This window comes from Emys orbicularis, chromosome 7 (assembly GCF_028017835.1).
Source record: "Emys orbicularis isolate rEmyOrb1 chromosome 7, rEmyOrb1.hap1, whole genome shotgun sequence".
NCBI classification, from domain to species: Eukaryota; Metazoa; Chordata; order Testudines; family Emydidae; genus Emys; species Emys orbicularis.
This window is the reverse complement of record NC_088689.1, coordinates 49,977,203-50,002,231: the sequence shown is the minus strand read 5'-3', so window position 1 is coordinate 50,002,231 and position 25,029 is coordinate 49,977,203. Positions and strand designations below refer to the sequence as shown.

At 40.7% G+C, this 25,029-nt stretch overlaps 1 protein-coding gene across 1 annotated transcript in view; it reads left to right on the top strand.

Moving 5' to 3' along the window:
- The window catches only part of ARID5B (AT-rich interaction domain 5B), a 144,382-nt gene that overhangs the window by 6,571 nt on the left and 112,782 nt on the right, over positions 1-25,029 (top strand). The window contains exon 3 of the mRNA XM_065408344.1: positions 12,123-12,348. Within this exon, the coding sequence (XP_065264416.1) occupies positions 12,123-12,348 (226 nt within the window). The remainder of the gene's footprint in view (positions 1-12,122; positions 12,349-25,029) is intronic.

Sequence of the window (25,029 nt, the reverse complement as noted above, 5' to 3'; positions counted from 1 at the left end):
GTAATTGCATATCCACTCTTTATATTTTTGTCTCTCTCACTACCAGTAACATACATTGGCAAAGAAAGAAGAGGGAAATGACGTTACTCAGTGAAGCCACATGTTGCTAGCCATTAGCCAGCAATCTGGTGTCTATGGTCACTAAAGCAGATTTTTTTCCCCCTTACCTTTCATTTCTCAGTGTATTCAGACTGTAAAATGCACCCACTGCGCTCCATAGTTGCTTTTCCCAGCCTGATCAGTGGCACTAAACATTAAACTCTTGTCTTTTGAGAATAATAGGCTTTACATGCTACACCCTCAAGCATGTTGAGATACTGTGCAGGCTGGAAAATAAAAATGTTCTAATTGTGTCTTTTAAATAAGCATAGGAGTGAATTAATTAGACTATATTTTGTCTTTAGTTGCTTAGTTACACAATAGTATTCCTAAGCACAAGTAAGATAAATTGGCTCTTTTTGTGCTGCTTGTCCCTTAATCATAATTACTGTATTGCTCAGGAGAGTAAAGCATACATAGGTTTTGCATTTTTAATAATATTCAAACAATATGCATATGATATAGAAAGTGTTCTGGTTCAAGTTCTGATGTGCTTTTATTCATGAAGAAGTTCTACTATTATGGGAGCGGTATTTGCATTAGTTGCCCAGAGATGTAGTTCTGGGAAATGCATAATTGAAATATTCTTGAAATGTTTATTCTGGCCCTTTCATTCATATTCAAAATAACAATGCTTCACGTCTTAAAACAATCATACATATTTGATTTAAGAGATTTTTCTTTGTGTTTATGTGTGTGGGTTCACACCCTGTTTTAACCCTGTAGAGACTAGACGTATGTGTGATTGATAGTGTCATATCAAGTTGAGCTTTTTATTTTGTAGCTAAAATGTAGTCAGAAGGTCAGAAGGACATTGGCATTTTACGGCATTTATCAAGTGACATTAATATTTGGCAGTCATCCATGTTTCTATGTGAAGGTGCCAGGGTTATACATAACAGAGTTTGTTTTCATTTTCAAGGTATTTTATTCTGTCTGAACAAACTAGCCTCTTTTGGGGTGTATTGTGATGGGACTGCCACTGGTGGGCTAAGAACTTTAGTTTCTTTCTCCACTGCACAGTGTTGGTTGTGAATGATGGGCAAATTGATACAGATATTGAACAATGGAAGATTCTGGCAAGAAACCCACTGTACATGCTCAGTAGATGTATGTGAAAATTGGCTCCATTGTTCCGTTGTATGAAAAGCAAGTAAATTATTTACAGATATTTGCTAATTAAAGCACATATTGTTTTACCAGCACAATAGAATACAATACAACAAAAGACAAAAGAATAGGCTTGCATAATTTAAACCTGCTAATGCAATGTACTCTTTGTTTAGAAAAATATAATTATGTAATCTACAAGGAAAGCTTTTCAAACTGTAACAGTACTAGGCAAAATTAGCAATGAAATGCTTGTCAACTTGCCTAAACTAAAACAACTACCTGAGATCTGTAGGCCATCTGATGAGAAAATATTTTGAGTGAAACCTATTTTCTCCTTGGTCATAACTTCTATCTGCACTGGCAGATATAAATTCAATTTGAACCTCTGTTCAGAAGAAAAAAAAAAAACAACAACCCAGGAGTTGCTATAGAAATCAGAAATCTAAGTGTTTGCACTCATCCCTCTAGAAGCCCCCCTTCCCTTCACAGACCAGATTTACTAGTATCCCACAAAGAGCCAGTAACACTCCATTCCTTACCATTTTATGTGATTCCTTTTACAAATGCTGAATCATGAAGAGGAGATTGTACAAAAGATGTATTAATGCCAAGGGAATAGAATCCCACATCGTTTTAATTATGTTACTCTACTCAGATCCCTCATGTTGTGTCTTTGCCTTGTTTATGGACCCCAGTAGGTTAAGAGCTACATGATAGGTCCTAATGCTCCCAGGTTTTGCATTTTTGAATTATAATTAAGTTGCAAACGAATATGTAAACTAAACACATGCCAGTATGCAGATTAGAGAAATGGGAGCAACACCAGTCACCTGTATTAAATAAAATCTTTGTTGCCCTTTAAAATTGGCTTAGGATTACAGTTTAAAGGTTTTAGTCTAGCTTTTAAAATTCTCTTGTGTCACTTAATTTCCTGTGCTATATGTATTTACAGTTAGACTTTACACAGTGCCCTCAAGTGCTTGAATGAGAAATGGTGGCCATATAAATGTAATTTTGAGGTGCATATGTAGGTCTTCACTCCCAGCACACTTGCCTCTTCTGGGCAACTGACAAGTTAGTTGCTTAGTCAAGAAAGCAGTCTGCCCAGATGCCCTTCAAAATGCATGAGGATGTGCTGGAATCACTGTGTGCCAGAGGCAGTGGGAGGGTTGTTTGGGTAGTATGTGCTGAATGAGGAATTTAAGGTGGAAAGTGAAATTGAAAACATTATCTGCTTGTTAAACCACACTACTGGTCAGTCAGTTCATCTCTGGCTCTGCCACTGACTTACCATGTGACCCTGGGCAAATCACATAACTTCTATGTGCCTCACTAAACACATCTGCAAAATGGGAGGAATGGTACCTACCTCATTTAGTTGCTGTCAGGCTTAATATGTATCTTGATGTTGTGGAAACGCAAAGCAAAACTGATTAAATGACAGTCCAAGCCTTCATGTGCTCTAGAGATTTAATGTGATATCTATTTGGTTACTGTAAGGCAGCTTTGCCCTCTTCTGTGGCCTTCCTAATGCCCAGAGTTCTCTGCTGCTGTTGTCCCTGCATATTAATGGTAGATGGGATGAGGACACACTTTGGAGCTTCATATTCTGAGATGAGGATTGTTAATTTTGGTCCCTCCAAAAAGCAAAACCCTTCAGGAATAGAACCATAAACTCCACTAGCTGATTTATGGCCTTATTGTCTTAAATAGTATTTGCCTACAATGGCCACAGTAAATAAGCTTGAAGGGGGAAAAAGATAGATGCTTCCTACATTGGAGAGGTTGTTTAAGAATGATTTTCTACTGTAAAAATGTTCCTTGCCCCTTTAATACTAGTGAGGTCATTGGAGGAAGGATGGTTTTGTGGTTAAAGCTATTGGCTGGGACTCAGAAGACCTGGGTTCAAAAAAAAAAAAAAAAGACTTCAGGTGTGACCTTGGGTAAATCATTTAATTTCTCTGTGCCTCAGTTCCCTCTCTGTAAAATGGGGATGATACTTCTCTAGCTCACAGGGATGTTGCAAGGATAAGTTATGATTAATATATGTGAGGTGCTCAGACGCTATGGTTATTACATATAAGTACGTAGGTATGCAGGGACCTGTAGTAATCTGCTGAGCATTGGTAGCTGAAGTTAAAGCTGCATGCACAAATTTCTTCGATATTTCCATTTGTTTATAAATTAACTTGATCATTTAAGATAATTTCTCCCCCTCCCTCCCCTTTTGGACATGCACTGTGGTCCTAACATCTACCAGGTGGTCTAAGATGTGCACCCAATTCCAGGGGCAAGAACAACAATTTTGTATAATTTACATGAGAGTCGTGCAGTATCAATTTCCCATCTAAATTACAGAAAAACCAAAACTACATGAGGTGTAAATAAAGAGGATAATAGAGCCCTTTATATCAAAATGAAATATATAGTTCTATTATCCTTAGTGAATGTAGTCCATAATAGTCTAATTGTGTTTTGTGCTCCTGTGGGTGAATGTGTTTTCAGCAACAATGCACTGGGTTGTAAAATATGCATCCCCAGCTATCTACTGTGGTAAAGGTTTCAATAAAAAGGCTGAAGATGTTTTTCTCATGCAAATTATACTGATCAGATAAATGGCACACAGTGTCTCCTATAATCAGCAACAACAGTTTTTACAGTATGTCTCCTGTTTCTCTAGGCCATATATTTGATGTTACTAGATCAGTAATTCAGTAGACAGCCGAGCAGGTGTTCAAATCACTCTTGACCTCCAGAATTCTTTAAATGACCCCTGGAAGCACTGGAGTGAAAACATTCTCAGCATGTCAAAGTTTTGAGATATCTTAGTTGCCATAATTTTTTAAAAGCTGCCTTTGCTGCTTTTAAAAAAAACAACTAGATATTGGCAGCGAACGAGAAGTTGTGATGCACTGTGTGCCTGCTTACAATAAAGTTGTACAGTCGCACCAAGCTGCTCTGTGGCGATCTGCCTGCCAAGAATTAATTTTTCTTTTTAAAAAATAATCTGCTTTAAACTGTTCTAACTACCTGCTCACTTTCCATGGATGTAAGCATTCCAACCATCTGCTGAGTCAGGCAATATAGGGTTTTGTGCTTTCAGGAGGCTGTGATGGTTGCTTAGACAATAATGACATATTTAGCATAATGGCTCTCAAAGAGGTACCATCCCTTTTTACTGAACTTCTCTGAAAATGATCATCTGACACCTTCAGTTGGGTTAAAAACAGAATACAAGAAGGATAATTTGTATCAGTGTCTTTTCTCACCCTCTCCCCACACCTCAGCTTGATAGTGGCAAATATTTTACTTCACTCTGGAGTCTTGTAAGATGTATTGCAATTATAGGCTGACTAGATGTCACATTTTATTGGAATAGAAGAAAAAAGTGACTCCTTTTGTAGGCAGTTATTTCAAGATTTAGATAACTGTGTGGACAGGGGAAACATTCCCATTGGCTGGTCAATATTCTTAAGGGGGCAGCAGAGATAAATCTAATTCCCAAGCAGAGTTGAAATTCACCTCTTTCTATCACAAACCTAATTTCATTGTAGCAGGAAAAATTTGTAAATGTTGCCTTCATTAAAGTCTTACTATGCAATGGAGATCTCATAAATATATCTCTTCAGAGCATAGTTAATCTCATATGAGTTGAATATTTTTATGCTGTAATCAACTTGGGTGGTTTTTCATGTTTCTATGGAGATATAATTATGGATGACATAAATGGTATACAGCAGATTTCTTTAATCTTCTAAAGGTTTGGTAGTCGTAAGTCACTGCATAGCTGGTTTTTATTTATTTAATATCTCTATTCATTTGTCATCTTGTTTTAAGGGTTTCTTCATAACCAGGGAGTCTGTAGAAAGAGGTATACAACGATGTATGTCAAATAGTTAAGAAGGCTTCACTGTGTTAGTGATTCCAGGATTTGTTGGTTTTCTGAGGGAATCCATGCCCTCAGGAGATTAATAATTTGGTTGTGCCTGGTACCTTGAAAAGTCCTGGAGGTGCTGTAATGTCACAAGGGGCACTCTACTATCATTACCTACATCATGCTGAAATCAACTCCTTTGAAGAAATAGTCCTGTTTATTTTCATTTTCTTGTGCAAAAGTTTGGATTTTAACGTAATACCAGAGAACAGAAATATGTGTAGTTGGTTTGGGTATTGAAATATTGAAAGGTGCCATGTAAAACCAAAGGCCGAGATTTTAAAAAGTGACTAGTGATTAGGGGAGCCTCCATTTTTAGATGCCCAATTTGGGAAACCTTAAAGCAGCCTGGTGTTTGTTTGTTTGGTTTGGTTTTCTTGTTTTTAGAAAGTAATGAGCACTCATCCTTTGAAAATCAGACCCCTTTAAGCTGTCTCACACTGAGCACCCAGCATGTGAGGCTCCAAAATCATTAATCAATTTGTGGAAATGTTAATCAGATCTATTTTGTTTTTAAGGATAAATGTTGATTCTTTAGTATTTAGAACTTGTTACTCTGATTATTATCTGTTTTGCAACTTGAAATCCCCCTAAAGGGTCTGGGTGTTAGATACAGTGAAGCTTTGGCCCACACAGCACTGGGCACACCCAGGGCACAGCACTGGCACTTCTCACCAATATGGCTTTTCATTCATAAAACTCAAAGTGTTTTGCAAAGGTGGATACGCATGATTAGTATCCCCAGCTAATAGATGAAGAGACGGAGACAGTGTGAATTTGGGCAATTGCACTGTCAAAGATAGCGCTGGGACTAGAACCCATGTCTGCTACTCTAGTATCCTATCCAGTGGCCCAAACTGCCTTTTTGGGAAGAAATTCCACATTGGTAATGGACACAAAACACAAGGCTCAGCTTTAAAAATGTTTACGGGACAAACACATAAGCTGACTTTTGAACCAAACGTGCTTTTTGAAAACTTTAAAGCATATGCATACCCAAGTCGTCGATCTGGGTTGTAAATTTGCTCTTCCCTTAATATTAGTTTAATCTGCCTGAGAGGAGAGAGACTCTTAATATTTTTCAAACTAATTGACACTGTGGATGGAACCGTGAGTTGGTTTCCATTGAAGTAACTCCACATGGGTAAAGGAATCTATCTGCATGGAGTCAATTGCAGGAATCAGGGCTTAAGTTTATTCAGTTAGTTATATCAGACTGTAACCTGAATTATTTACCACAGTGGAACATATCGATAACACCACTGTGGAGAAACTCAGACTTAAGCACTTTTTCAACCGTCTCATCCAGGATATATATTTCTAAACACTCTAACTGAAGCTGTGGTTCCAATCATTCAATTGTGTAGCTCTTACTCACTCTGGTGTGCACTTATTCATTTGATTGAAGTCAGTGAGACTACTTGTATGAGTGAGTAAGTGCTCACCATCATGAGTAAGAGTTGCAAAGTCTGACCCTTAGCTGGCATTGCACATGTCAGGGCTAACAACATGAGTTTGCAAAGGGACTAATCCAGAGCCTACTGAACTCGATGAAAAAGACTCCTGTGACTTTCAATGGCTTTGAATCACAGTGAACAGAGGAAAAAAAAAAAAAAAAAGGTACAGCAAGAGGGAGCATAGCTAAATTATGGTTTTTATTTAAGAGGAGGTTACACAAAACGGAAAGATGTACTTGGTTTGTACTTTAAAGTATGAAACAGCCTGGTATCTTTTGCCATTAATTAGCTGTGCAAATATTACTGTGTTGCTCATTGAACACCCACTGTTTGGCTTGTCAGATTATCCCAAACTGGGAAGGAATCATTCAAATATACAGACAGGGGTTTTTGTATTTTTCAGTTTAAAATTAATTCAAATTTATTTTCCTCATAGAATGTTCTCATGACAAATGGTATAGGCTGGCTTTATGGGTGGGTGATGTGGGCAACTGTCCAAGGCACTGTGGTTCAGAGGGCGCCATGGTCAAGAGACAAGGAGCCGGGTAGGCCTCGGGTGCAAGCCCGCAGAAGGGAACTTGGAGCAATGGGGGTGGGCAGTGGGGTCCAGGGGCAATCGGGAGATGGCTGGTGAGGCATCAGGTGCCGGGGCGATGGGGGAGGCAGTGGGGACCGGGGATGATGGGGGAGGGAGCCCGGGGAGGCAGCAGGGACCAGGGGTGCCAAAATACAAGTTTGCCCAAGGCACCATTTTTCTAAGGCGGCCCTGCAAATGATACATCAAGAGAATGCAAAATATTGTTTAAACGCACAACAGAATCTTAGAAGCGATTTTAAATACTTAGAAAAAAAATCCAGGAATCTTGTTTTGTTTTTTCCTTGCAAGAGTATTGGATTCAAAACCAAAACTGGACCCAGCTATCTCCTTATCCTTATATTTTAATGGTCAAGATGGGTATTTGTGTTTTGTTTAATGGCCGCAAATAGGCTTTGAAGTTAATACCCCCAGTAAGATACATGTGGAAAGGTCACACCTCTGGTGATGCTGTTGCGTCAACATGTAGGGCTGCAGACTCAAAAACTCTGCAATGCTCATGGAGGACACCATCACAAAACAAGATTTCTCTACATGGGAAAAGTCAGATCTGTAACTCGCTGCCAGCACAGCTCTGCCAGTTGAATTGGGAATAGCTGTAGTGTAGACAAGGCTTAGTTGTTTTTAACCACCATGCTTCGTAACCCCATTGCTGTCCCAATGGAGAATTACATATCTTTTTTGCTTGTTTGTTTCTTGACAAACAGAGAAGGGCTTCAAACACTGAGAGTATCAGAAGCCCAAATTTTCCATATATGGATCTGGATTTCCCCTGCTAAAAACTTGTCAGGATATCTTTATTCTAACAGGGCACTGAACAAAATAATTATTCGTCCACAAACGTCCCTTTTCCATATAAAAATATTTGCAATGAAGTCAGTGAAATGCTGTAGGAACCAATGTAGATGTTGTTTCCCTTGGTTTACTTTAAGATTAACTGCTTGGCAAATAAGAATGCACTAAGTCAGGGAGTGCCTGAACATAAATTGTTGGTTCATGAAGGGTTGTGTTCCAGTTTAATGTGCTGTTGGATAATGTAGCAACATGGAGAGCTGTATTGGTTTGGATTAGTGCACAGACAAATTCTGCCACCCAGAATAGTTCAAAACTCCCAGATGAGTTCAATGAGAATGTGGCTTGAGTAAAGACTGCAGAATTTAGGTTATAGTGTTTATGTATTAATAATACAACGGGACAGATTATAGCTGCTCCAGTGCCTATGCACTGGGTAGCCCCTCCATCTTCAGCACTCCTTCACCAGAGGTACTCTGAATGCTATATCCATAGGTCCCCAAGTGTAGTTGTGAGGGCATTAGCATTGTCAGAGGAGGTGTGTTTGGACAGGTTGGGGTCATGGGAAGGCCAGCACCCTATACACAATGGCAAGCACCAGGAGACCTTTCCTGGAGTAATCACGTCACATCTGTTAGATGGGGTTACCAATGGCTGCTAGTGTTCTGACTCCTTTGGGAACCAGAAACATTCTACCTATTCTGCCTACTTCTGCCATGCTTTCCTCTAGGCCCCCAGCAAATTCTGACTCCAGTATCCTTAACCTGAGACAAAACTCCTATTGAAGTCAGAGGAGGTTTTGAAGGCAATGGGAGTTTCTGCTTCATAGAGACTGTAGAATCAGGGCCTTGAGATGCAATTGGCTGCAATTCTGAACCATTTTCACCTTGTTCCCAACAAATTCAGGAGCATGATGCAATCCATTTGATACTAATCCCCTAAGGAAGTATTCGGATGAAACAACAAGGTGAACCCGGAGGACTTTCCGAGTCCCTTTGTCCCCTTTCTACTGATTCTACTTTGGGATGTTATGGCCTTGGCTATTGGCCTATGACATTCACAGTGTAGGTCCTGATTCAAGAAGATACTTATGTACATGCTTAACTTTAAGTATGTGAGTAGTCTCCTGGAGGTTAATGGGTCTGCTTATGGGTGAGATTTTCAAAAATCTAAGGGAGAGTCCTGTCTTCACTTAGGCACTTCAGTGGGACTTTTTTGCCTTTCTCCCTTCGGCATTTTTGAAAATCCCATCCTAAGTGTTTAAAATTACATGTGCACTTAGGTACTTTCCTGAATTCATGCCAAAAGCATTCATCATTGGTCTAAATCTGCTCCCACCATAATCAGTTTACTATTGACTTTGGTGGGAGCAGAGTTAGGCCAACATAGAACATTTCTGAAAATCTCACACTAAATAATTTCTTTATAGTTAATGCTGTAAACAATTATTTTATAGGCAAAAGAAGCTAAATGATTTAGGAGCACAAGTCCCACTGACTTTCAAAGAGATTTTTGTTCCTAAGTCATTTAGATACTTTTGAAAATTCCACCCAATGTGCTTAGTTGCATTTTGATCTATTTCTCCTCCTCACCTATCTATAAAATGTTTAGAAAATGAGACATCCTTAATTGCATCCGTTACCACAGTAACCGGCTAAATTTTTGTTATGGTTTGTATTCATATACTTGGTTTATGTGCTAATCTGATTCAAAGTGCCTTTCTGTGTGTACCTTTTGTATTACATTAGCTGCCACAACAGTATTTATGATCATAATACTCATTTTGCAAATTGCTAATATGATCACATGACAATTTTTGCAAAGATTCTTTTCTTAGCCATTCACACTGATGTAGGCAAAACTAAGTATAAAATACTTTGGTCATGGTTGTTGCTGTGTGGTCATTTTGCTGTCACATTATGAAGGCATAATTTGTGCTCTTTTGTGTTTCCTGATACTTACATCTTCCATATTTTTCTGCTTCCTTATCAAATTTCCAGCTAAATCCTGGCATACGACTGTATTGCAAAGTGGGTTTGCTGCTGAATTGTTAGTAAAACATACGGGTTGTTTATCAACCAATATTCTTGGATTTATGGTTTCTGTATGTACCGTGTATGTGAAGGTTGTAATCTCAAACAGGTTTATTCATTGAAGATGTAACAGTGATTGTACTTTTCTTTTAGTTAATAGATTGTTTGCTTGGCTAACTTTGTATGCCAGCCAAAGTTAGTCATACCAATTCTTGGAAAGGATATGAAGAAACTGGTAATTGAAATCATAATCATTTGGCCATAAAAGTTATTTTGAAAATAACACTTTAACCAAAAACATATCTAATCTGGAAGTCAGATTTCTATGAAAGATGCTGCTAAATAGAATGTTTCTAAGTACTCAGTATTAGAAATTGTGATACTTAATGATTCCATTCAACATCCTATACAGAAGACCCCATCCAGAAGCTAAGTCTGTCTTCATGCAGACTCAATTTTTTCACTCTGACATTTAATAATCACCATGTAATAGCTATAAAATGCATAGCAACTACAGATCTTTTATTTCAAATGGATGGTGTAATGAAATTGGGTGAAACCATCCATTGAAAATGTACTGTGTAGTATGCAGCATTGTTTACAAAGTAATAACATTTGTCATAAGCGGAAAGTTAAAACATTGTCTTGATTGTTTGTTGTTCAATGGAAGTTCATATTCAGCACAGTGATAAAGGAAAAGATTCCATTACTAAAATTTACTTAGCATACAAGTATGAGGTTCATTTTTGAGTAAATATTTGTTATTGCACTAAAAGTAATAGAAGATGACTGCTTATAAAACATCTTTGTGTTATACAAGGAAGAGTGAAATATCAGATCTACGTTTTACCAAAGCTACTGTGGAGGTTTCATGTTGCGTGTATGTTATCACAAAACTTACCCACACTTCCCACCCACCCCTTTTTTTCTTTTTCTTTTTTTTTGCTATTGAGCAATATTTTATTTCCTGAGGAATGTGTTAAGCAAAAAATACAGAACCAGCCATGCATTTCTGTTTATTTAATAACTGCAAGAATTTCTCTCTCTCTCTCTCTCTTTTCTCCATTCCTAAATAGTTGTGTTTATTTTGGAGAAAGAAAGAATTATGGCTAATATTTTTAAAGTGACTATGCTACCCGTGTTTTATCTAGAAATGTGTGGTGTGAAAGGTGTGGTGTAAGTCAGTTCAAGTTAAAACATCAATTGTTTCAAATATTTAACTTAAAGATCTCAAGTTTATCTTTTTTAGGTTAGGTTTTTCTTTTTCTGAAGCCTTCTTAAACCCTACTTACAGTAGGCAGCTATAAAACATTCTGCTTATTCATCATGACTGAGAAGAGTTGATTGTTTCCTGGAAGGATAAAAATGTAGCAATTAGAGATGTTTAATTCAAGTATATGTTCAGCAGGCTAAACTAAGGTTAAATTGCTTTTTCATAGAATGTATGCTTAAGAGGAAGGAAAAATAGTTATTTTCTGTTCTTGAAAAAGTTTTAAGAAACATGAGAATATGCGAGTTTCTTTTGGTGGGAAACACATAACATTTATGCAGTATTTCTTTTGGGATTACATCACAGTTTTATTTAATTTTTAGGACAAAAGTTAAATTCAATATTTGTGTATAAGCCAAGGGAAAATGTACCATAAACACAGGAATTTTCTGGTGAGTCAGAGTTCCAAGAATCTAAGATTTACTTAGACCATTTATTTGAGGACTAGCTATAACCATTAGTCATCCAGCCATGAGTTTTTACATTTGCAGCTAATTGCACCTAAAAAGCAAGCTTTCATCCGAGCCTTTGGGATATACAGAATGCACTTTGGCAATCCACATTTAAAATGCATTTTAGGACTACTGCCCTGATGTTCTTGGACATTTTTTATCACATAAATATTTGCTTCAAATAAACAACTAACAGTGACACTAAAATGGCATGCAAATTGCATGAGTTATTGGATATTCTGTATCACAGAAAAAGTAATCTGCTAAGAGCAAGATAAACTTTTCCAATAACATGTCAAAGAGGCAGTGCTACAAACTTATCATTCATCATAAGCCACACATGACACGCTCTGTTCTCGTTTGACTACATCTTGCAGGATGAAGTTATTGCCGTTTCAGAGAAGGTGACTGTGAAGCTCGAAGACTTGGCAAAATGGGCACATTCAGATTTCTCCAAGTGGAAGTGTGGTCTCCGGGCTGACCCAGTCATACACATGGAACTGGGCAAGAATGGGCAGAAGGAAGCCTTGATGAGATACAGGCAGTCCACACTCAACAGTGGCCTGAACTTCAAAGACATTCTAAAGGAAAAGGCTGATCTTGGTAAATATAGTTTCCTTTTCTAAAATTGCTGTTTGCCTATCTGTGACTGTATTTCTAAGGGGAACAAGCCCAATCCTGCAGTGCTTATTCAGACAAAACTGTCATTGACTCTAAGACTGTAAGCACTAAGGCTCAAATCCTGAAGCTGCAAGCAATGGTAATTTGCAAGGGTTTCCCACAGAAACTATATAGGCATTGGGGTCAAGTATATGCTATAGATCATATGGGATTGAATCTGATGCCTTCTCTCTATGCAATTAGAATCATAGAAGAAAGAGAGAGGTCAAAGACCTATTAGATCATACTGCCTATATTCTTGCCAACATAGGGTTGTTGCCTATCACTAGTGCTTCTCCAGTCTTTGTCCAATACAGTGTTAACTGTCTTAAGAAATGAGGTTTTCACAACTCCCTTTGGGACACTGTTCCATAGTCTAATACATTTTACTTTAAAGTTTATCGTTAACATTTAGCCTACGTTTTAATTAATTGTACTTACACTCATTTGTACCATCACTTGGTTTCATGGTGCAGTGGATCTTTTCTTTCTCACTTTTCCCTCTCTGCAAAAATGGAGAGGCATGGGAACTCATATGGACAGCTTTTCTGCTGCATGGGCTCTCTAATGCTTTGGATCTCTGCAAGCAGGTTTACAGTTTTTGGGATGCTTCCTTCTCCCCATATGCACGTAAGGTCTCAGTCCTACAAGTTGGTTCACATGGACAGTCTCCTACACTGCCTGGCTCTCCTTTAACTTCAGTACATCAATGGGATGTGAATGCAGGATCTGCCCACATGTATCACCTTGCAGAATTGGGGCCTAAGTGGGTTCAGAATTTGGGTCTAAAAACACCAACTTTGTGGAAGTTGTGCACATACAACTCCCATTTCCTTTAATGGGACACATTCTTATGCAAGGGCTGTAGGATGACGTCTGAGGCAGCTGGTCTTCTGTTGGTAAACATGCCTAACTCCCATTAGCTTTATTGGCAGACTGGCATACACATTGGCTGACAGGAAAATATATTTCAACATGTGTTTCAGTGAAATTTATTTCCTGTAGTACATTTTTTTTAAAAAGCTAAGCTTAGATAGCTTCAAGATTAGCACATAAATGGATGAAAGGTAAGAAATCAAAAGTTAAGGCTGATACTCTGCCAACTCCATGTGCAGAATTTTTTTCCTCATCTTCATGAATTGAAGATAGTGGGCCAAGTTCTCAGTTGTGTAAGCAGCATAGCTCCCTGGACTACAATAGAGCTATGTCTACCTACACTAGCTGAGGATCTGCCTTAAAGAACTTACCTTACAACAGAGTTGAGTCTCTCATTTCCCATCTAAGCAAATGGTGAGGTCAGTCTTGTCAGTCTTATTTTACTTCATCAGCTAGTCAGGATGATGTTTCATTATGATTGAAAGTTGATATTTTTAATCAATATCTACAGTAAAACACTTGCAAAACTTTTGTTAGTGGTTTCTTCTTCTTTGTAACTAGATGCAGTAATTAGACAATCTCATATTACATTGGCGTTTTCCTTGTACATTTCCTTGCATCTGTTTGGTGTATCAAAAGAATCTGAATGCTTCTCAGACAGAGATTTTGGGTTTTAATGTTCTCTTGTTTTGTTTTTGACAAACAAACAAATCTTTTGTGGGAAGTTTATAAAACCAGTATTATTGACTCAAGAGCCAAAGAAAATTATCTTGAAACCTAGCACGCACAGTTCAGAGCTGCATGTTAAGCCTTTGAAAAGAGGGGTTACACTAAAAATGCATATGGTATCTGAACTATAACAATGTAATTGTGAAAACCCAACACTGAGAGCATTGCATGTGGCTTTCTTTTAGTTCATGAATCAGGCTGCTTTGCCACTGCCTATACAAAAAAAAAGGTTGACTCAATTTTTAAAAAACGTTTCTCTCTGTGATTGGTTTGAAACCCACAGGAACAAGAAGACATTTAGCCATTGGGCAGGTTGCTTTTGAGAATGGGTCCAACTGCTGAAAGATAGACAAGAAAACCTGTTACTGCTTGGTTTATTTAAATGTAATATTAACATTAAATGGATTAAATAATGTACAGTAGAACCTCAGAGTTACGAACACCTCGGGAATGAAGGTTGTTTGTAACTCTGAACAAAACATCATGGTGGTTCTTTCTAAAGTTTACAACTGAACATTGGCTTAATACAGCTTTGAAACTTTACTATGCGAAAGAAAAATGCTGCTTTTAACCTCTTAATTTAAATGAAACAAGCACAGAAACAGTTTCCTTAGCTTGACCAAAAAAAAATTAACTTTCCTTTTATTTTTCAGTAGTTTAACACAGTACTGTACTGTACTGTACTGTACTGTATTTCTTTCTTTCTTTCTTTCTTTCTTTCTTTCTTTCTTTCTTTCTTTCTTTCTTTCTTTCTTTCTTTCTTTCTTTTCTCTGCTGCTGCCTGATTGCATACTTCCAGTTCCAAATGAGGTGTGTGGTTGACCAGTTTGTAACTCTACTGTTCATAACTCTGAGGTTCTACTGTAGTTTTCCTGTTCAGTAAATAATGTGGAGGAACTATGGTTTTCTTGCTAAGGAAACAGCTATGTTTGGCAGTACCAGGGAACTAACCCCGCCATTTGGTTTGACATGGGATCAGGATTTAATCAGTATTAGTTGAAAGGATGCTGAACAAAATTTGCTCTCATCTGCACTGACTGGTCATTCACGGAGAGCATTATGTCATCTAAATAGACTCATCGCAATCCTAGGTCAACACAATAAAATTTGTAATGCAGATAAGTCCAGTTAGAGTAGGGAACCTTGAGCTGTTGACCTGCCTGTGCTGTAACTTCTCTTTTGTCAAAATGGCACCTTTAGTGAGTGTACAGTACACGCCCATAGAACTCTTCCAATACTCCACATCATGCCAACAAAACAGTGCATGCTCTGGTTAGAAATTTGCTAGCTGCAATCATGGCTAGTAGGGTTCCAAGCATGGTCTCTCAAATCACTGTGGGCAAGGTTTTTCTTGTCTTAAAACAGTGTTATAAAACTTTTCTATAGATGATGTAGAGCAAATTGATGGTCAGTTTGCTAGTGTTAGGGTATGTCTACACTACGAAATTAGGTCGAATTTATAGAAGCCGGTTTTATAGAAATCGGGTTTATACAGTCGATTGTGTGTGTCCCCACATAAAATGCTCTAAGTGCAATAAGTCGGCGGACCGTGTCCACAGTACCGAGGCTAGCGTCGACTTCCGGAGCGTTGCACTGTGGGTAGCTATCCCACAGTTCCTGCAGTCTCCGCCGCCCATTGGAATTCTGGGTTGAGATCCCAATGCCTGATGATGCAAAAACAGTGTCGCGGGGGGTTCTGGGTACATGTCGTCAGGCCCCACCCCCTCCGTCAGAGCAACGGCAGACAATCGATTCGCGCCTTTTTACCTGGGTTACCTGTGCAGACAACATACCACGGCAAGCATGGAGCCCGCTCAGCTCAGCTCAGCTCACCGTCACCATATGTCATCTGGGTGCCGGCAGACGTGGTACTGCATTGCTACACAGCAGCAGCTAATTGCCTTTTGGCAGTAGACAGTGCAGTATGACTGGTAGCTGTCATCGGCTATCTGGGTGCTGGCAGACGTGGGGCTGCATTGCTATACAGCAGCAGCTCCTTGCCTTTTGGCAGTAGATGATGTATTATGATTGATATCCATCATCGTCGTATTCCTCAGTGAGTTCGATCAGAGGCACCTGGGCAGACATGTTTTGTCTCCTGGAGACTCAGTCCTGCCAGCAGTCCTATTGAACCGTCTTGACGATGATGGCTAGCAGTCGTAGTACAGCATCTTCTGCCAAGCACCCAGAAGATGCCGATGGCTATCAGTCATGCTGCACCGTCTGCTGCCAGCTTAAGATGTAAAAAATAGATGGACCAGATTTGTTCTGTATTCATTTGCTTCCCCCTTCCTCCGTGAAATCAACGGCCTGCTAAACCCAGGGTTTTGAGTTCAATCTTTGGGGGGGCCATTCTGTGTGACAGTTGTTTGTGTTTCTCCCTGATGCACAGCCACCTTTGTTGATTTTAATTCCCTGTACCTGTAAGCCATGTCGTCACTCGCCCCTCCCTCCCTCCGTCAGACAATAGTTTCGCGCCTTTTTTCAGCCCAGACGCCATAACACTGGGATCATGGAGCCCGCTCAGATCACCGCGGCAATTATGAGCACTATGAACACCACGCGCATTGTCCTGGAGTATATGCAGAGCCAGAACATGCCAAAGCAAAACCAGGCGAGGAGGCGATTGCAGCGATTGCAGCGCGGCGGCGAGAGTGATGAGGAAATTGACATGGACATAGACCTCTCACAAAGAACAGGCCCCAGCAATGTGCAAATCATGGTGTTACTGGGGCAGGTTCATGCCATGGAACCCCGATTCTGGGCCCGGGAAACAAGCACAGACTGGTGGGACCGCATCGTGTTGCAGGTGTGGGACGATTCCCAGTGGCTGCGAAACTTTCGCATGCGTAAGGGCACTTTCATGGAACTTTGTGACTTGCTTTTCCCTGCCCTGAAGTGCCAGAATACCAGGATGAGAGCAGCCCTCACAGTTGAGAAGCGAGTGGCGATAGCCCTGTGGAAGCTTGCAACGCCAGACAGCTACTGGTCAGTCGGGAATCAATTTGGAGTGGGCAAATCTACTGTGGGGGCTGCTGTGATCCAAGTAGCCAACGCAATCAAAGACCTGCTGATATCAAGGGTAGTGACTCTGGGAAACGTGCAGGTCATAGTGGATGGCTTTGCTGCAATGGGATTCCCAAACTGTGGTGGGGCAATAAACGGAACCCATATCCCTATCTTGTCACCAGAGCACCAAGCCACTGAGTACATAAACCGCAAGGGGTACTTTTCAATGCTGCTGCAAGCCCTGGTGGATCACAAGGGACGTTTCACTAACATCAACGTGGGATGGCCGGGAAAGGTACAAGATGCTCGCGTCTTCAGGAACTCTGGTCTGTTTCAAAAGCTGGAGGAACGGACTTTCTTCCAGGACCAGAAAATAACTGTTGGGGATGTTGAAATGTCTATCGTTATCCTTGGGGACCCAGCCTACCCCTTAATGCCATGGCTCATGAAGCCGTACACAGGCAGCCTGGACAGTAGTCAGGACCTGTTCAACTATAGGCTGAGCAAGTGCTGAATGGTGGTGGAATGTGCATTTGGACGTTTAAAAGCGCGCTGGCGCAGTTTACTGACTCGGATAGACCTCAGCGAAGCCAATATTCCAATTGTTATTGCTGCTTGCTGTGCGCTCCACAATATCTGTGAGAGTAAGGGGGAGACATTTATGGCGGGGTGGGAGGTTGAGGCAAATCGCTTGGCCGCTGATTACGTGCAGCCAGACACTAGGGCAGTTAGAAGAGTACAGGAGGGCACGGTGCACATCAGAGAAGCTTTGAAAACCAGTTTTGTGACTGGCCAGGCTACGGTGTGAAACTTCTGTTTGTTTCTCCTTGATGAACCCTCCGCCCCCCCCCCCCCGGGTTCACTCTACTTCCCTGTAAACTAAACACCCTCCCCTCCCCTCTTCGAGCACCGCTTGCAGAGGCAATAAAGTCATTGTTACTTCACATTCATGCATTCTTTATTAATTCATCACACAAATAGGGGGATAACTGCCAAGGTAGCCCAGGGGAGTGGGGGAGGAGGGAAGGAAAAGGACACACTGCACTTTAAAATTTTAACACTTATTGAAGGCCAGCCTTCTGATGCTTGGGCAATCATCTGGGGTGGAGTGACTGGGTGGCCGGAGGCCCCCCCACCGCGTTCTTGGGCATCTGGGTGAGGAGGCTATGGAACTTGGGGAGGAGGGCTGTTGGTTACACAGGGGCTGTAGCGGCGGTCTCTGCTCCTGCTGCCTTTCCTGCAGCTCAACCATACGCTGGAGGATATCAGTTTGATGCTCCAGCAGCCGGAGCATCTACTCTTGCCTTCTGTCAGCAAGCTGACGCCACCTATCCTCTTCAGCCCACCACTTGCTCTCTTCAGCCCGCGATTCAGCCCGCCACCTCTCCTCTCATTCATATTGTGCTTTTTTGCACTCTGACATTGACTGCCTCCACGCATTCTGCTGTGCTCTGTCAGCGTGGGAGGACATCTGGAGCTCCGAGAACATATCATCCCGAGTCCGCCGTTTTCTCCTTCTAAACTTCACTAGCCTCTGTGAAGGAGAAACATTTGCAGCTGGTGGAGGAGAAGGGAGAGGTGGTTAAAAAAGACACATTTTAAAGAACAATGGGTACACTCTTTCACGTTAAATTTTGCTGTTCACATTACACAGCACATGTGCTTTCGTTACAAGGTCACATTTTTCCTCTTATATTGAGGGCCTGCCGGTTTGGTGTGAGAGATCACTCACGCAGTGCCAGGCAACAGATTTCGGCTTGCAGGCAGCCACCTTCTTAACCTGTGGGAATGGTTTCAAACAGTAGCGCCCTCATTTCCCATACCAAGCACCCGTTGGGTTGGCCATTTAAAATGGGTTTGCAATGTAAAAGGAGGGGCTGCGGTTTCCGGGTTAACATGCAGCACAAACCCAACTACTCCCCCCCCACACACCCAATTCTCTGGGATGATCACTTCGCCCCTCCCCCCTACCGCGTGGCTAACAGCAGGGAACATTTCTGTTCAGCCGAGCAGGAACGGGCACCTCTGAATGTCCCCTTAATAAAATCATCCCATTTCAACCAGGTGACCGTGAATGATATCACTCTCCTGAGGATAACAAAGAGAGATGAGGAATGGATGTTGTCTGCATACCAGCAAACACCGGGACCATACGCTGCCATGCTTTGTTATGCAATGATTCCAGACTACGTGCTACTGGCCTGGCTTGGTAAAGTGTCCTACCATGGCGGACGGGATAAGGCAGCCCTCCCCAGAAACCTTTTGCAAAGGCTTTGGGAGTACATGAAGGAGAGCTTTCTGGAGATGTCCCTGGAGGATTTCCGCTTCATCCCCATACACATTAACAGACTTTTCCAGTAGCTGTACTGGCCGCGATTGCCAGGGCAAATTAATCATTAATCATTAAACATGCTTGCTTTTAAACCATGTGTAATATTTACAAAGGTACACTCACCAGAGGTCCCTTGTGTGCCCTCAGGGTCTGGGAGCATGCCTTGGGTGAGTTTGGGGGTTACTGGTTCCAGGTCCAGGGTGATAAACATATCCTGGCTGTTAGGGAAACCGGTTTCTCCGCTTCCTTGCTGTGAGCTCTCTTCATTGTCTTCACCATCATCTTCCTCGTACCCCGAAGCTGCTTCCCTGTTGCGTGATTCTCCATTGATGGAGTCAAAGCACACGATTGGGGTAGTGGTGGCTGCACCCCCTAGCATGGCATGCAGCTCCGCGTAGAAGCGGCATGTTTGCGGCTCTGCCCCGGATTTTCCGTTTGCCTCTCTGGCTTTGTGGTAGGCTTGCCTTAGCTCCTTAATTTTCACACGGCACTGCTGTGAGTCCCTGTTATGGCGTCTGTCCTTCATGGCCTTTGAGACTTTTTCTAATATTTTGCCATTTCATTTACTGCTACGGAGTTCAGCTAGCACTGATTCATCTCCCCATATGGCGAGCAGATCCCGTACCTCCCGTTGTGTCCATGCTGGAGCTCTTTTGCGATCCTGGGACTCCATCATGGTTACCTGTGCTGATGAACTCTGCGTGGTCACCTGTGCTCTCCATACTGAGCAAACAGGAAATGAAATTCAAAAGTTCGCAGGGCTTTTCCTGTCTACCTGGTCAGTGCATCTGAGTTGAGAGCGCTGTCCAGAGCGGTCACAATGAAGCACTGTGGGATAGCTCCCGGAGGCCAATAACGTCGAATTCCGTCCACACTACCCCAAATCCGACCCGCAAAGGCCGATTTTAGCGCTAATCCCCTCGTCGGAGGTGGAGTAAAGAAACCGGTTTAAAGGGCCCTTTAAGTCGGAAAAAAGGGCTTCATCGTGTGGACGTGTCCAGGCTTAATTCGATTTAACGCTGCTAAATTCGACCTAAACTTGTAGTGTAGACCAGGCCTTAGACTGGTCTTTAGGGGACGTAGTCTGTGGTCTACTTCTTAGAAACAAACCCTTGCCTGAACTAGTCAGGAAAATGATTCATGAGCTCTACCAATGTTTAATGCTGATTGTAGGCTAGCAAATTTCTGATTCTTTTGTTGGCAGGACCTAGATAAACAATGTGATTGCCTGAAACCATTTTCCTTGTGGAAATTCGCATTTCCTTTATGAAAAAATCCTATGTAGTTGAATAAAAATGATTACTTTCCTATAGGATATATTTGACCTTCCTCTAAAATTTAATAGAAAATTATATCCCTGCTAAGGAATTCTAAAGGATGACTCAAAAAAACCCATATAATTTTCCATTAAATTTAATAGGTTTTAAAGGTAATTTCTGTAGAAACAGATTACATTTCGATAGAAACTTATTGTTTTCATCCCTTTTAAATTATGTAGGTCTTTTCCTTAGGAAGTGCATTAAATATATAAAAATCTCATATTTCTGAGGTTAAGTTTTCAGCCAGAAAAATGATTCCAAAAATTATATCCCTGCCTTTCAGGGTGTGTATTTTATACATTCTCTCTCTTTTTACAAATATGTCAGCATCAAATATGAGTAATTAATGTCTTAAGTCTATTTATATTTTTCTGACTATTTATTTCAAATGTTGATACAAATAAGGAATAACAACAATGCAGTATATAAAAATAGAATAGTTGAGTAATGTATTATTCATAATAAACATGAGAACCTATTTTTCCAGAAGAATTGGCCTGACAAAATCATTCACTATGGCTTCTAGTTATTTATTTTTGTCTTTAGAATTATTTAGGAGCTTGGGGTTATTTTTAATAAATGGACTTCAATACCCATATTTGGTAAATCAATTGGAAATAGCCAGATGAGGAGTCATTTCATTTTACAATTTTTTTTTTTTAGCAATTAAGCAGTGTAAACACTATCAGTTAAACATGGGTAAGTTACAAATTTGTATTCCTTGGGCTATAGTTAAAAAAAAATTCAAATTATTTTATATAACACTGCTTTTTACAGAGTTCCTTTAAGTGAAGTATGAAAGCTCCAATGTAAGCTTTATTGGCCTATAAATATGTCATTATAGTTGGACTACATTTATATGCTTTGGATTGTTGTTTAAGCCAAGAAAATATGTCTCTACAGGTTGACTTTTTATTGAAACCCTTTGAGGCATACAACAGAATGTATTTTAGGCTCAGGTTATTAAAACAGCATTTTCATTTTTGCAGCAGACTCATTGTCAATTATGCTGCCACAAACTGTCTGTGGATAGGCAGTTATGAATGGGTTCATCTCTAAGTGTGTCTTTGGAAAAAGAAATAAAAGATAAAGGAGTCGGAGCTGAAATTGAGAGACGAGACTGAGGGGGGAAATGACTGAATTTAGTGCTCAGGGGCACCATTGGTTGGGGTTCTACTGAACTGTGGCACTGCCTGTGTTTAGTTGAGAAATGACCTGTTTTCCCACCTCTTCTGCTGTTGCTGATCGGAGCGTGCAGGGTTTTTAGATTTTTGGGGAGTGGGGGTGGGACGGTTTGACTGCTGACTCAGGGGTGGCTTTATTGACTCTTGTCCTTCTTGGGCTAATAGATCAGTTAGGATAGATTGATCGGTTCTCTTGAGTGTTTCAGGACAAAGCTGTGGGATCTGGGCCCATACCTGTTATTAAGGTTGTATGCACGGTGTTTGGCTTTTTATCATGCCAAAAATTGCGACTCAGGTTGCCATACTGTGAGCTCCTCGAAGTCTGCATCCGGTGACGTTGTTTGGAGGAGTCGTCAGGTTCTGTTTCTACTGCAACTTGTGCCCATTATTTTGGCTCTTTAGCTTTGAACTCCAAAATAGTGATGTTGAAACTGAATTGAGTTTAGATAATAAAGCTTCACTGCCTGTAGATAATACATTCCTGAGGTTAATACATATTTATGTGGAAAATATTAATATCCTTGCTGTTCCTTTAAAAATCCAGGAGCATTGACCGCTACTTTAAGTGAGGCTCATCTTTCAGCAGCCCTTCCCTCTGTTGATGGAGGATAAGGGGCAATGTCAGATTTCCTCCCCCCCTCTGATTTTCTGTCAATTCTCTGACAATCTTTTCTTGTGAACACTTCAGGTCTGATGACCATGGAGTTACACTGGCATAAAGCTGGCGTAGCATGGTGGCGAATCACTCGCCTTGCCTTTTATTGACCCATCTTTTAATTTGCATTGGGCCAAAGAGTGGCCATGATTCCATGTGAGCTCCCTTACTGCCACATGTGGTAGCTCTGAACATCCTCAGCACATCACAATGGGTTTGGAAGGAAGAATGGAGCAGCTACCCTGGTGAGGATGCAGACTTCTCAGAATCTGAGTAGTGCCAGGGTGGCATGGAGCACTGCTGTGGTGCCCAGCTCCACCTGGCCTCTGTGTCCTGGTGAGAGCAGGGCCAGGGCATGGTCTGTATGCTTTCACTTACCAATAACTGGAGAACAGCTATGATTTCTCTCAGTGAATATTATGAGTTGATTTTGGTTATCGGGACATCCAGACTTACAGTTCTTGATGACTTTAGAACTGACATCAATTCTCTTGTTTGTCCTTTATCACATTCTTTTGACTTCTGAATCTTCTGGCTTTACTCAATGTGCTAATTTTCTGATCAGCTAAACATCTCCCATTCAGTATAGGTTTTTTTTCTCTGTCTTCCCCATGGCTTCCTGTCTCTCTCATTCTTATCAATCACCATCTTGATCTTGGTTAACCTTGTGTGAGCATCCCATCCACATGACTTCATTTTCCCTTTGATACTCGCTGCCTCCTCTGTCCCAGCTCTCCTTATTTTGTCCTCTCTTGGGGATCTAGGTGATCTCTTATTACTCTGTTTTAGCTGGCCTTATCAATGAATCTACTCTTCAGTGGATAAGGGTGATTACCCTGGCTTGTCTATGGTGCTCTGAGGAGTTTGATAAAAGAAAGATGGCTCTTTGGGAAGAGGGCTGTCTCCTGATATGTGTTCCTACAGCTTCTAGCACATTTTGAGCACCACTGCATTATAAATAACAATAGATGCAGGCTGATGTACAGTACTCTAGTGATCGCTATATGGAGCTACTTTGAAGGTTAGGCCTTTTTTTGGTCATATCTAGGGAATTGACATACAATTTCTAATGTTTAGTATCTTTTACTCCTTTTTAGAATTGGGATGCTAAGGGCACAAAATGGACAGTTAACTTGACCAAAGTCACACAGCAAGGGCCCAATCCTGCAAGATACTGAGGAAATTCCCACTGAACCCAATGGCTGCTGAGTTCACACAGCATTTAAGACGTGTACACGGATTTAACCTTGCAACCTCCTGGGTTCTTATATCTTTTTTGTGTCCAATGGACCAATTTTTTTAACTGCATTTTTGTACTCTTAAGTTAAGATTAACTTGTTGATTTATTTAGAATCCCTGGTGCCCCTGAAATGCCGAGTGGCAGTGGTGTTCTTGGGGTTGGCATATCTTCATAGCTCTGTGACTATTGCCTTTCTCAGACAATTGCCTAGCTCTCCATTAGTGGTCCTTTTCTCGCCCTCATTTTCCCTTTCCCCAGTCTGCTCAGCCACTGGTTTTCCCCTCTGAACTTTCTTCAGCAACAGTCTGAGGATATTGATGGGGTTTTCTGGAGGTTATGTTTGGCCACCTGATCTTTCAATTCCCTGGGTGACTTGGTTGCCCAAGGAGTGTTTGGGTGATTTAAGTGCTGTTAATTTCTTCTTTTCTCCCGGGACCACACAATTTGTTACATTTGAAGCTTATGGTGATGCCAGGCCTGGCTACGGAAGCCCTTCTGTTATCATTGGTTTGTCTGGAGCCTCTTTTCTATTTGTGGTCACAAGTTATTGAGAAGAGAGTTTTAACACAACACAACTTACCTTATTAAAGAGGCATTGTCTGGATCTAATCTCACACTTTGACCTACTTTAACGTTGTTATAAACTGGGGGATAAAATCCTCTGGATACTAACTAGCTTGGTTTGTAATTTAATTGCCATTTCTTCACCAAGAAATTTAACCAAACACCAAATAACTACTCGTTTTGTAGACCCTACAGGAATGATGTGTGTTTTTCCTGTGTTGATTCCTACAGCAACAGTAAACTAACATTATTCTCAGAATGTGCTGATATCAGTTATCATTGTGTCAGCATTTTCAGTTATGTATCAGTATGACAGGGCACTTTGTTAGTGTTGAGTACAGCCATTTTCATTTCAGTTCCATTCCGAACATTAAGGAAAATCAACGTTGCTAAGTGGAAAAAGACAAAGAGACAAATTCTGGTCCCATTGAAGTCAATGAAGTCAAATTCTGGTCCCACTGGGCCAAATTGTACTCTCAGTTACACTAGTGTAAACCTGAAACAATGCCAGTTTGCTCCAGTAATAGGAGTTTTGCCATTGACGTCATTGGGAGCAGGATTAGTCCCAAATCATTACAAGAATTCTCAAACTCTTAAGAAAGTATTACAATAAAACAGTAAAAAAAAAAAAGCGCCAGCTATTATGTGACAATGTCCCTTTAAAAGTGTTAGACAAGCTTTAGTCTGGTTTTTGTTTATTTCTTAGCACCAAGATT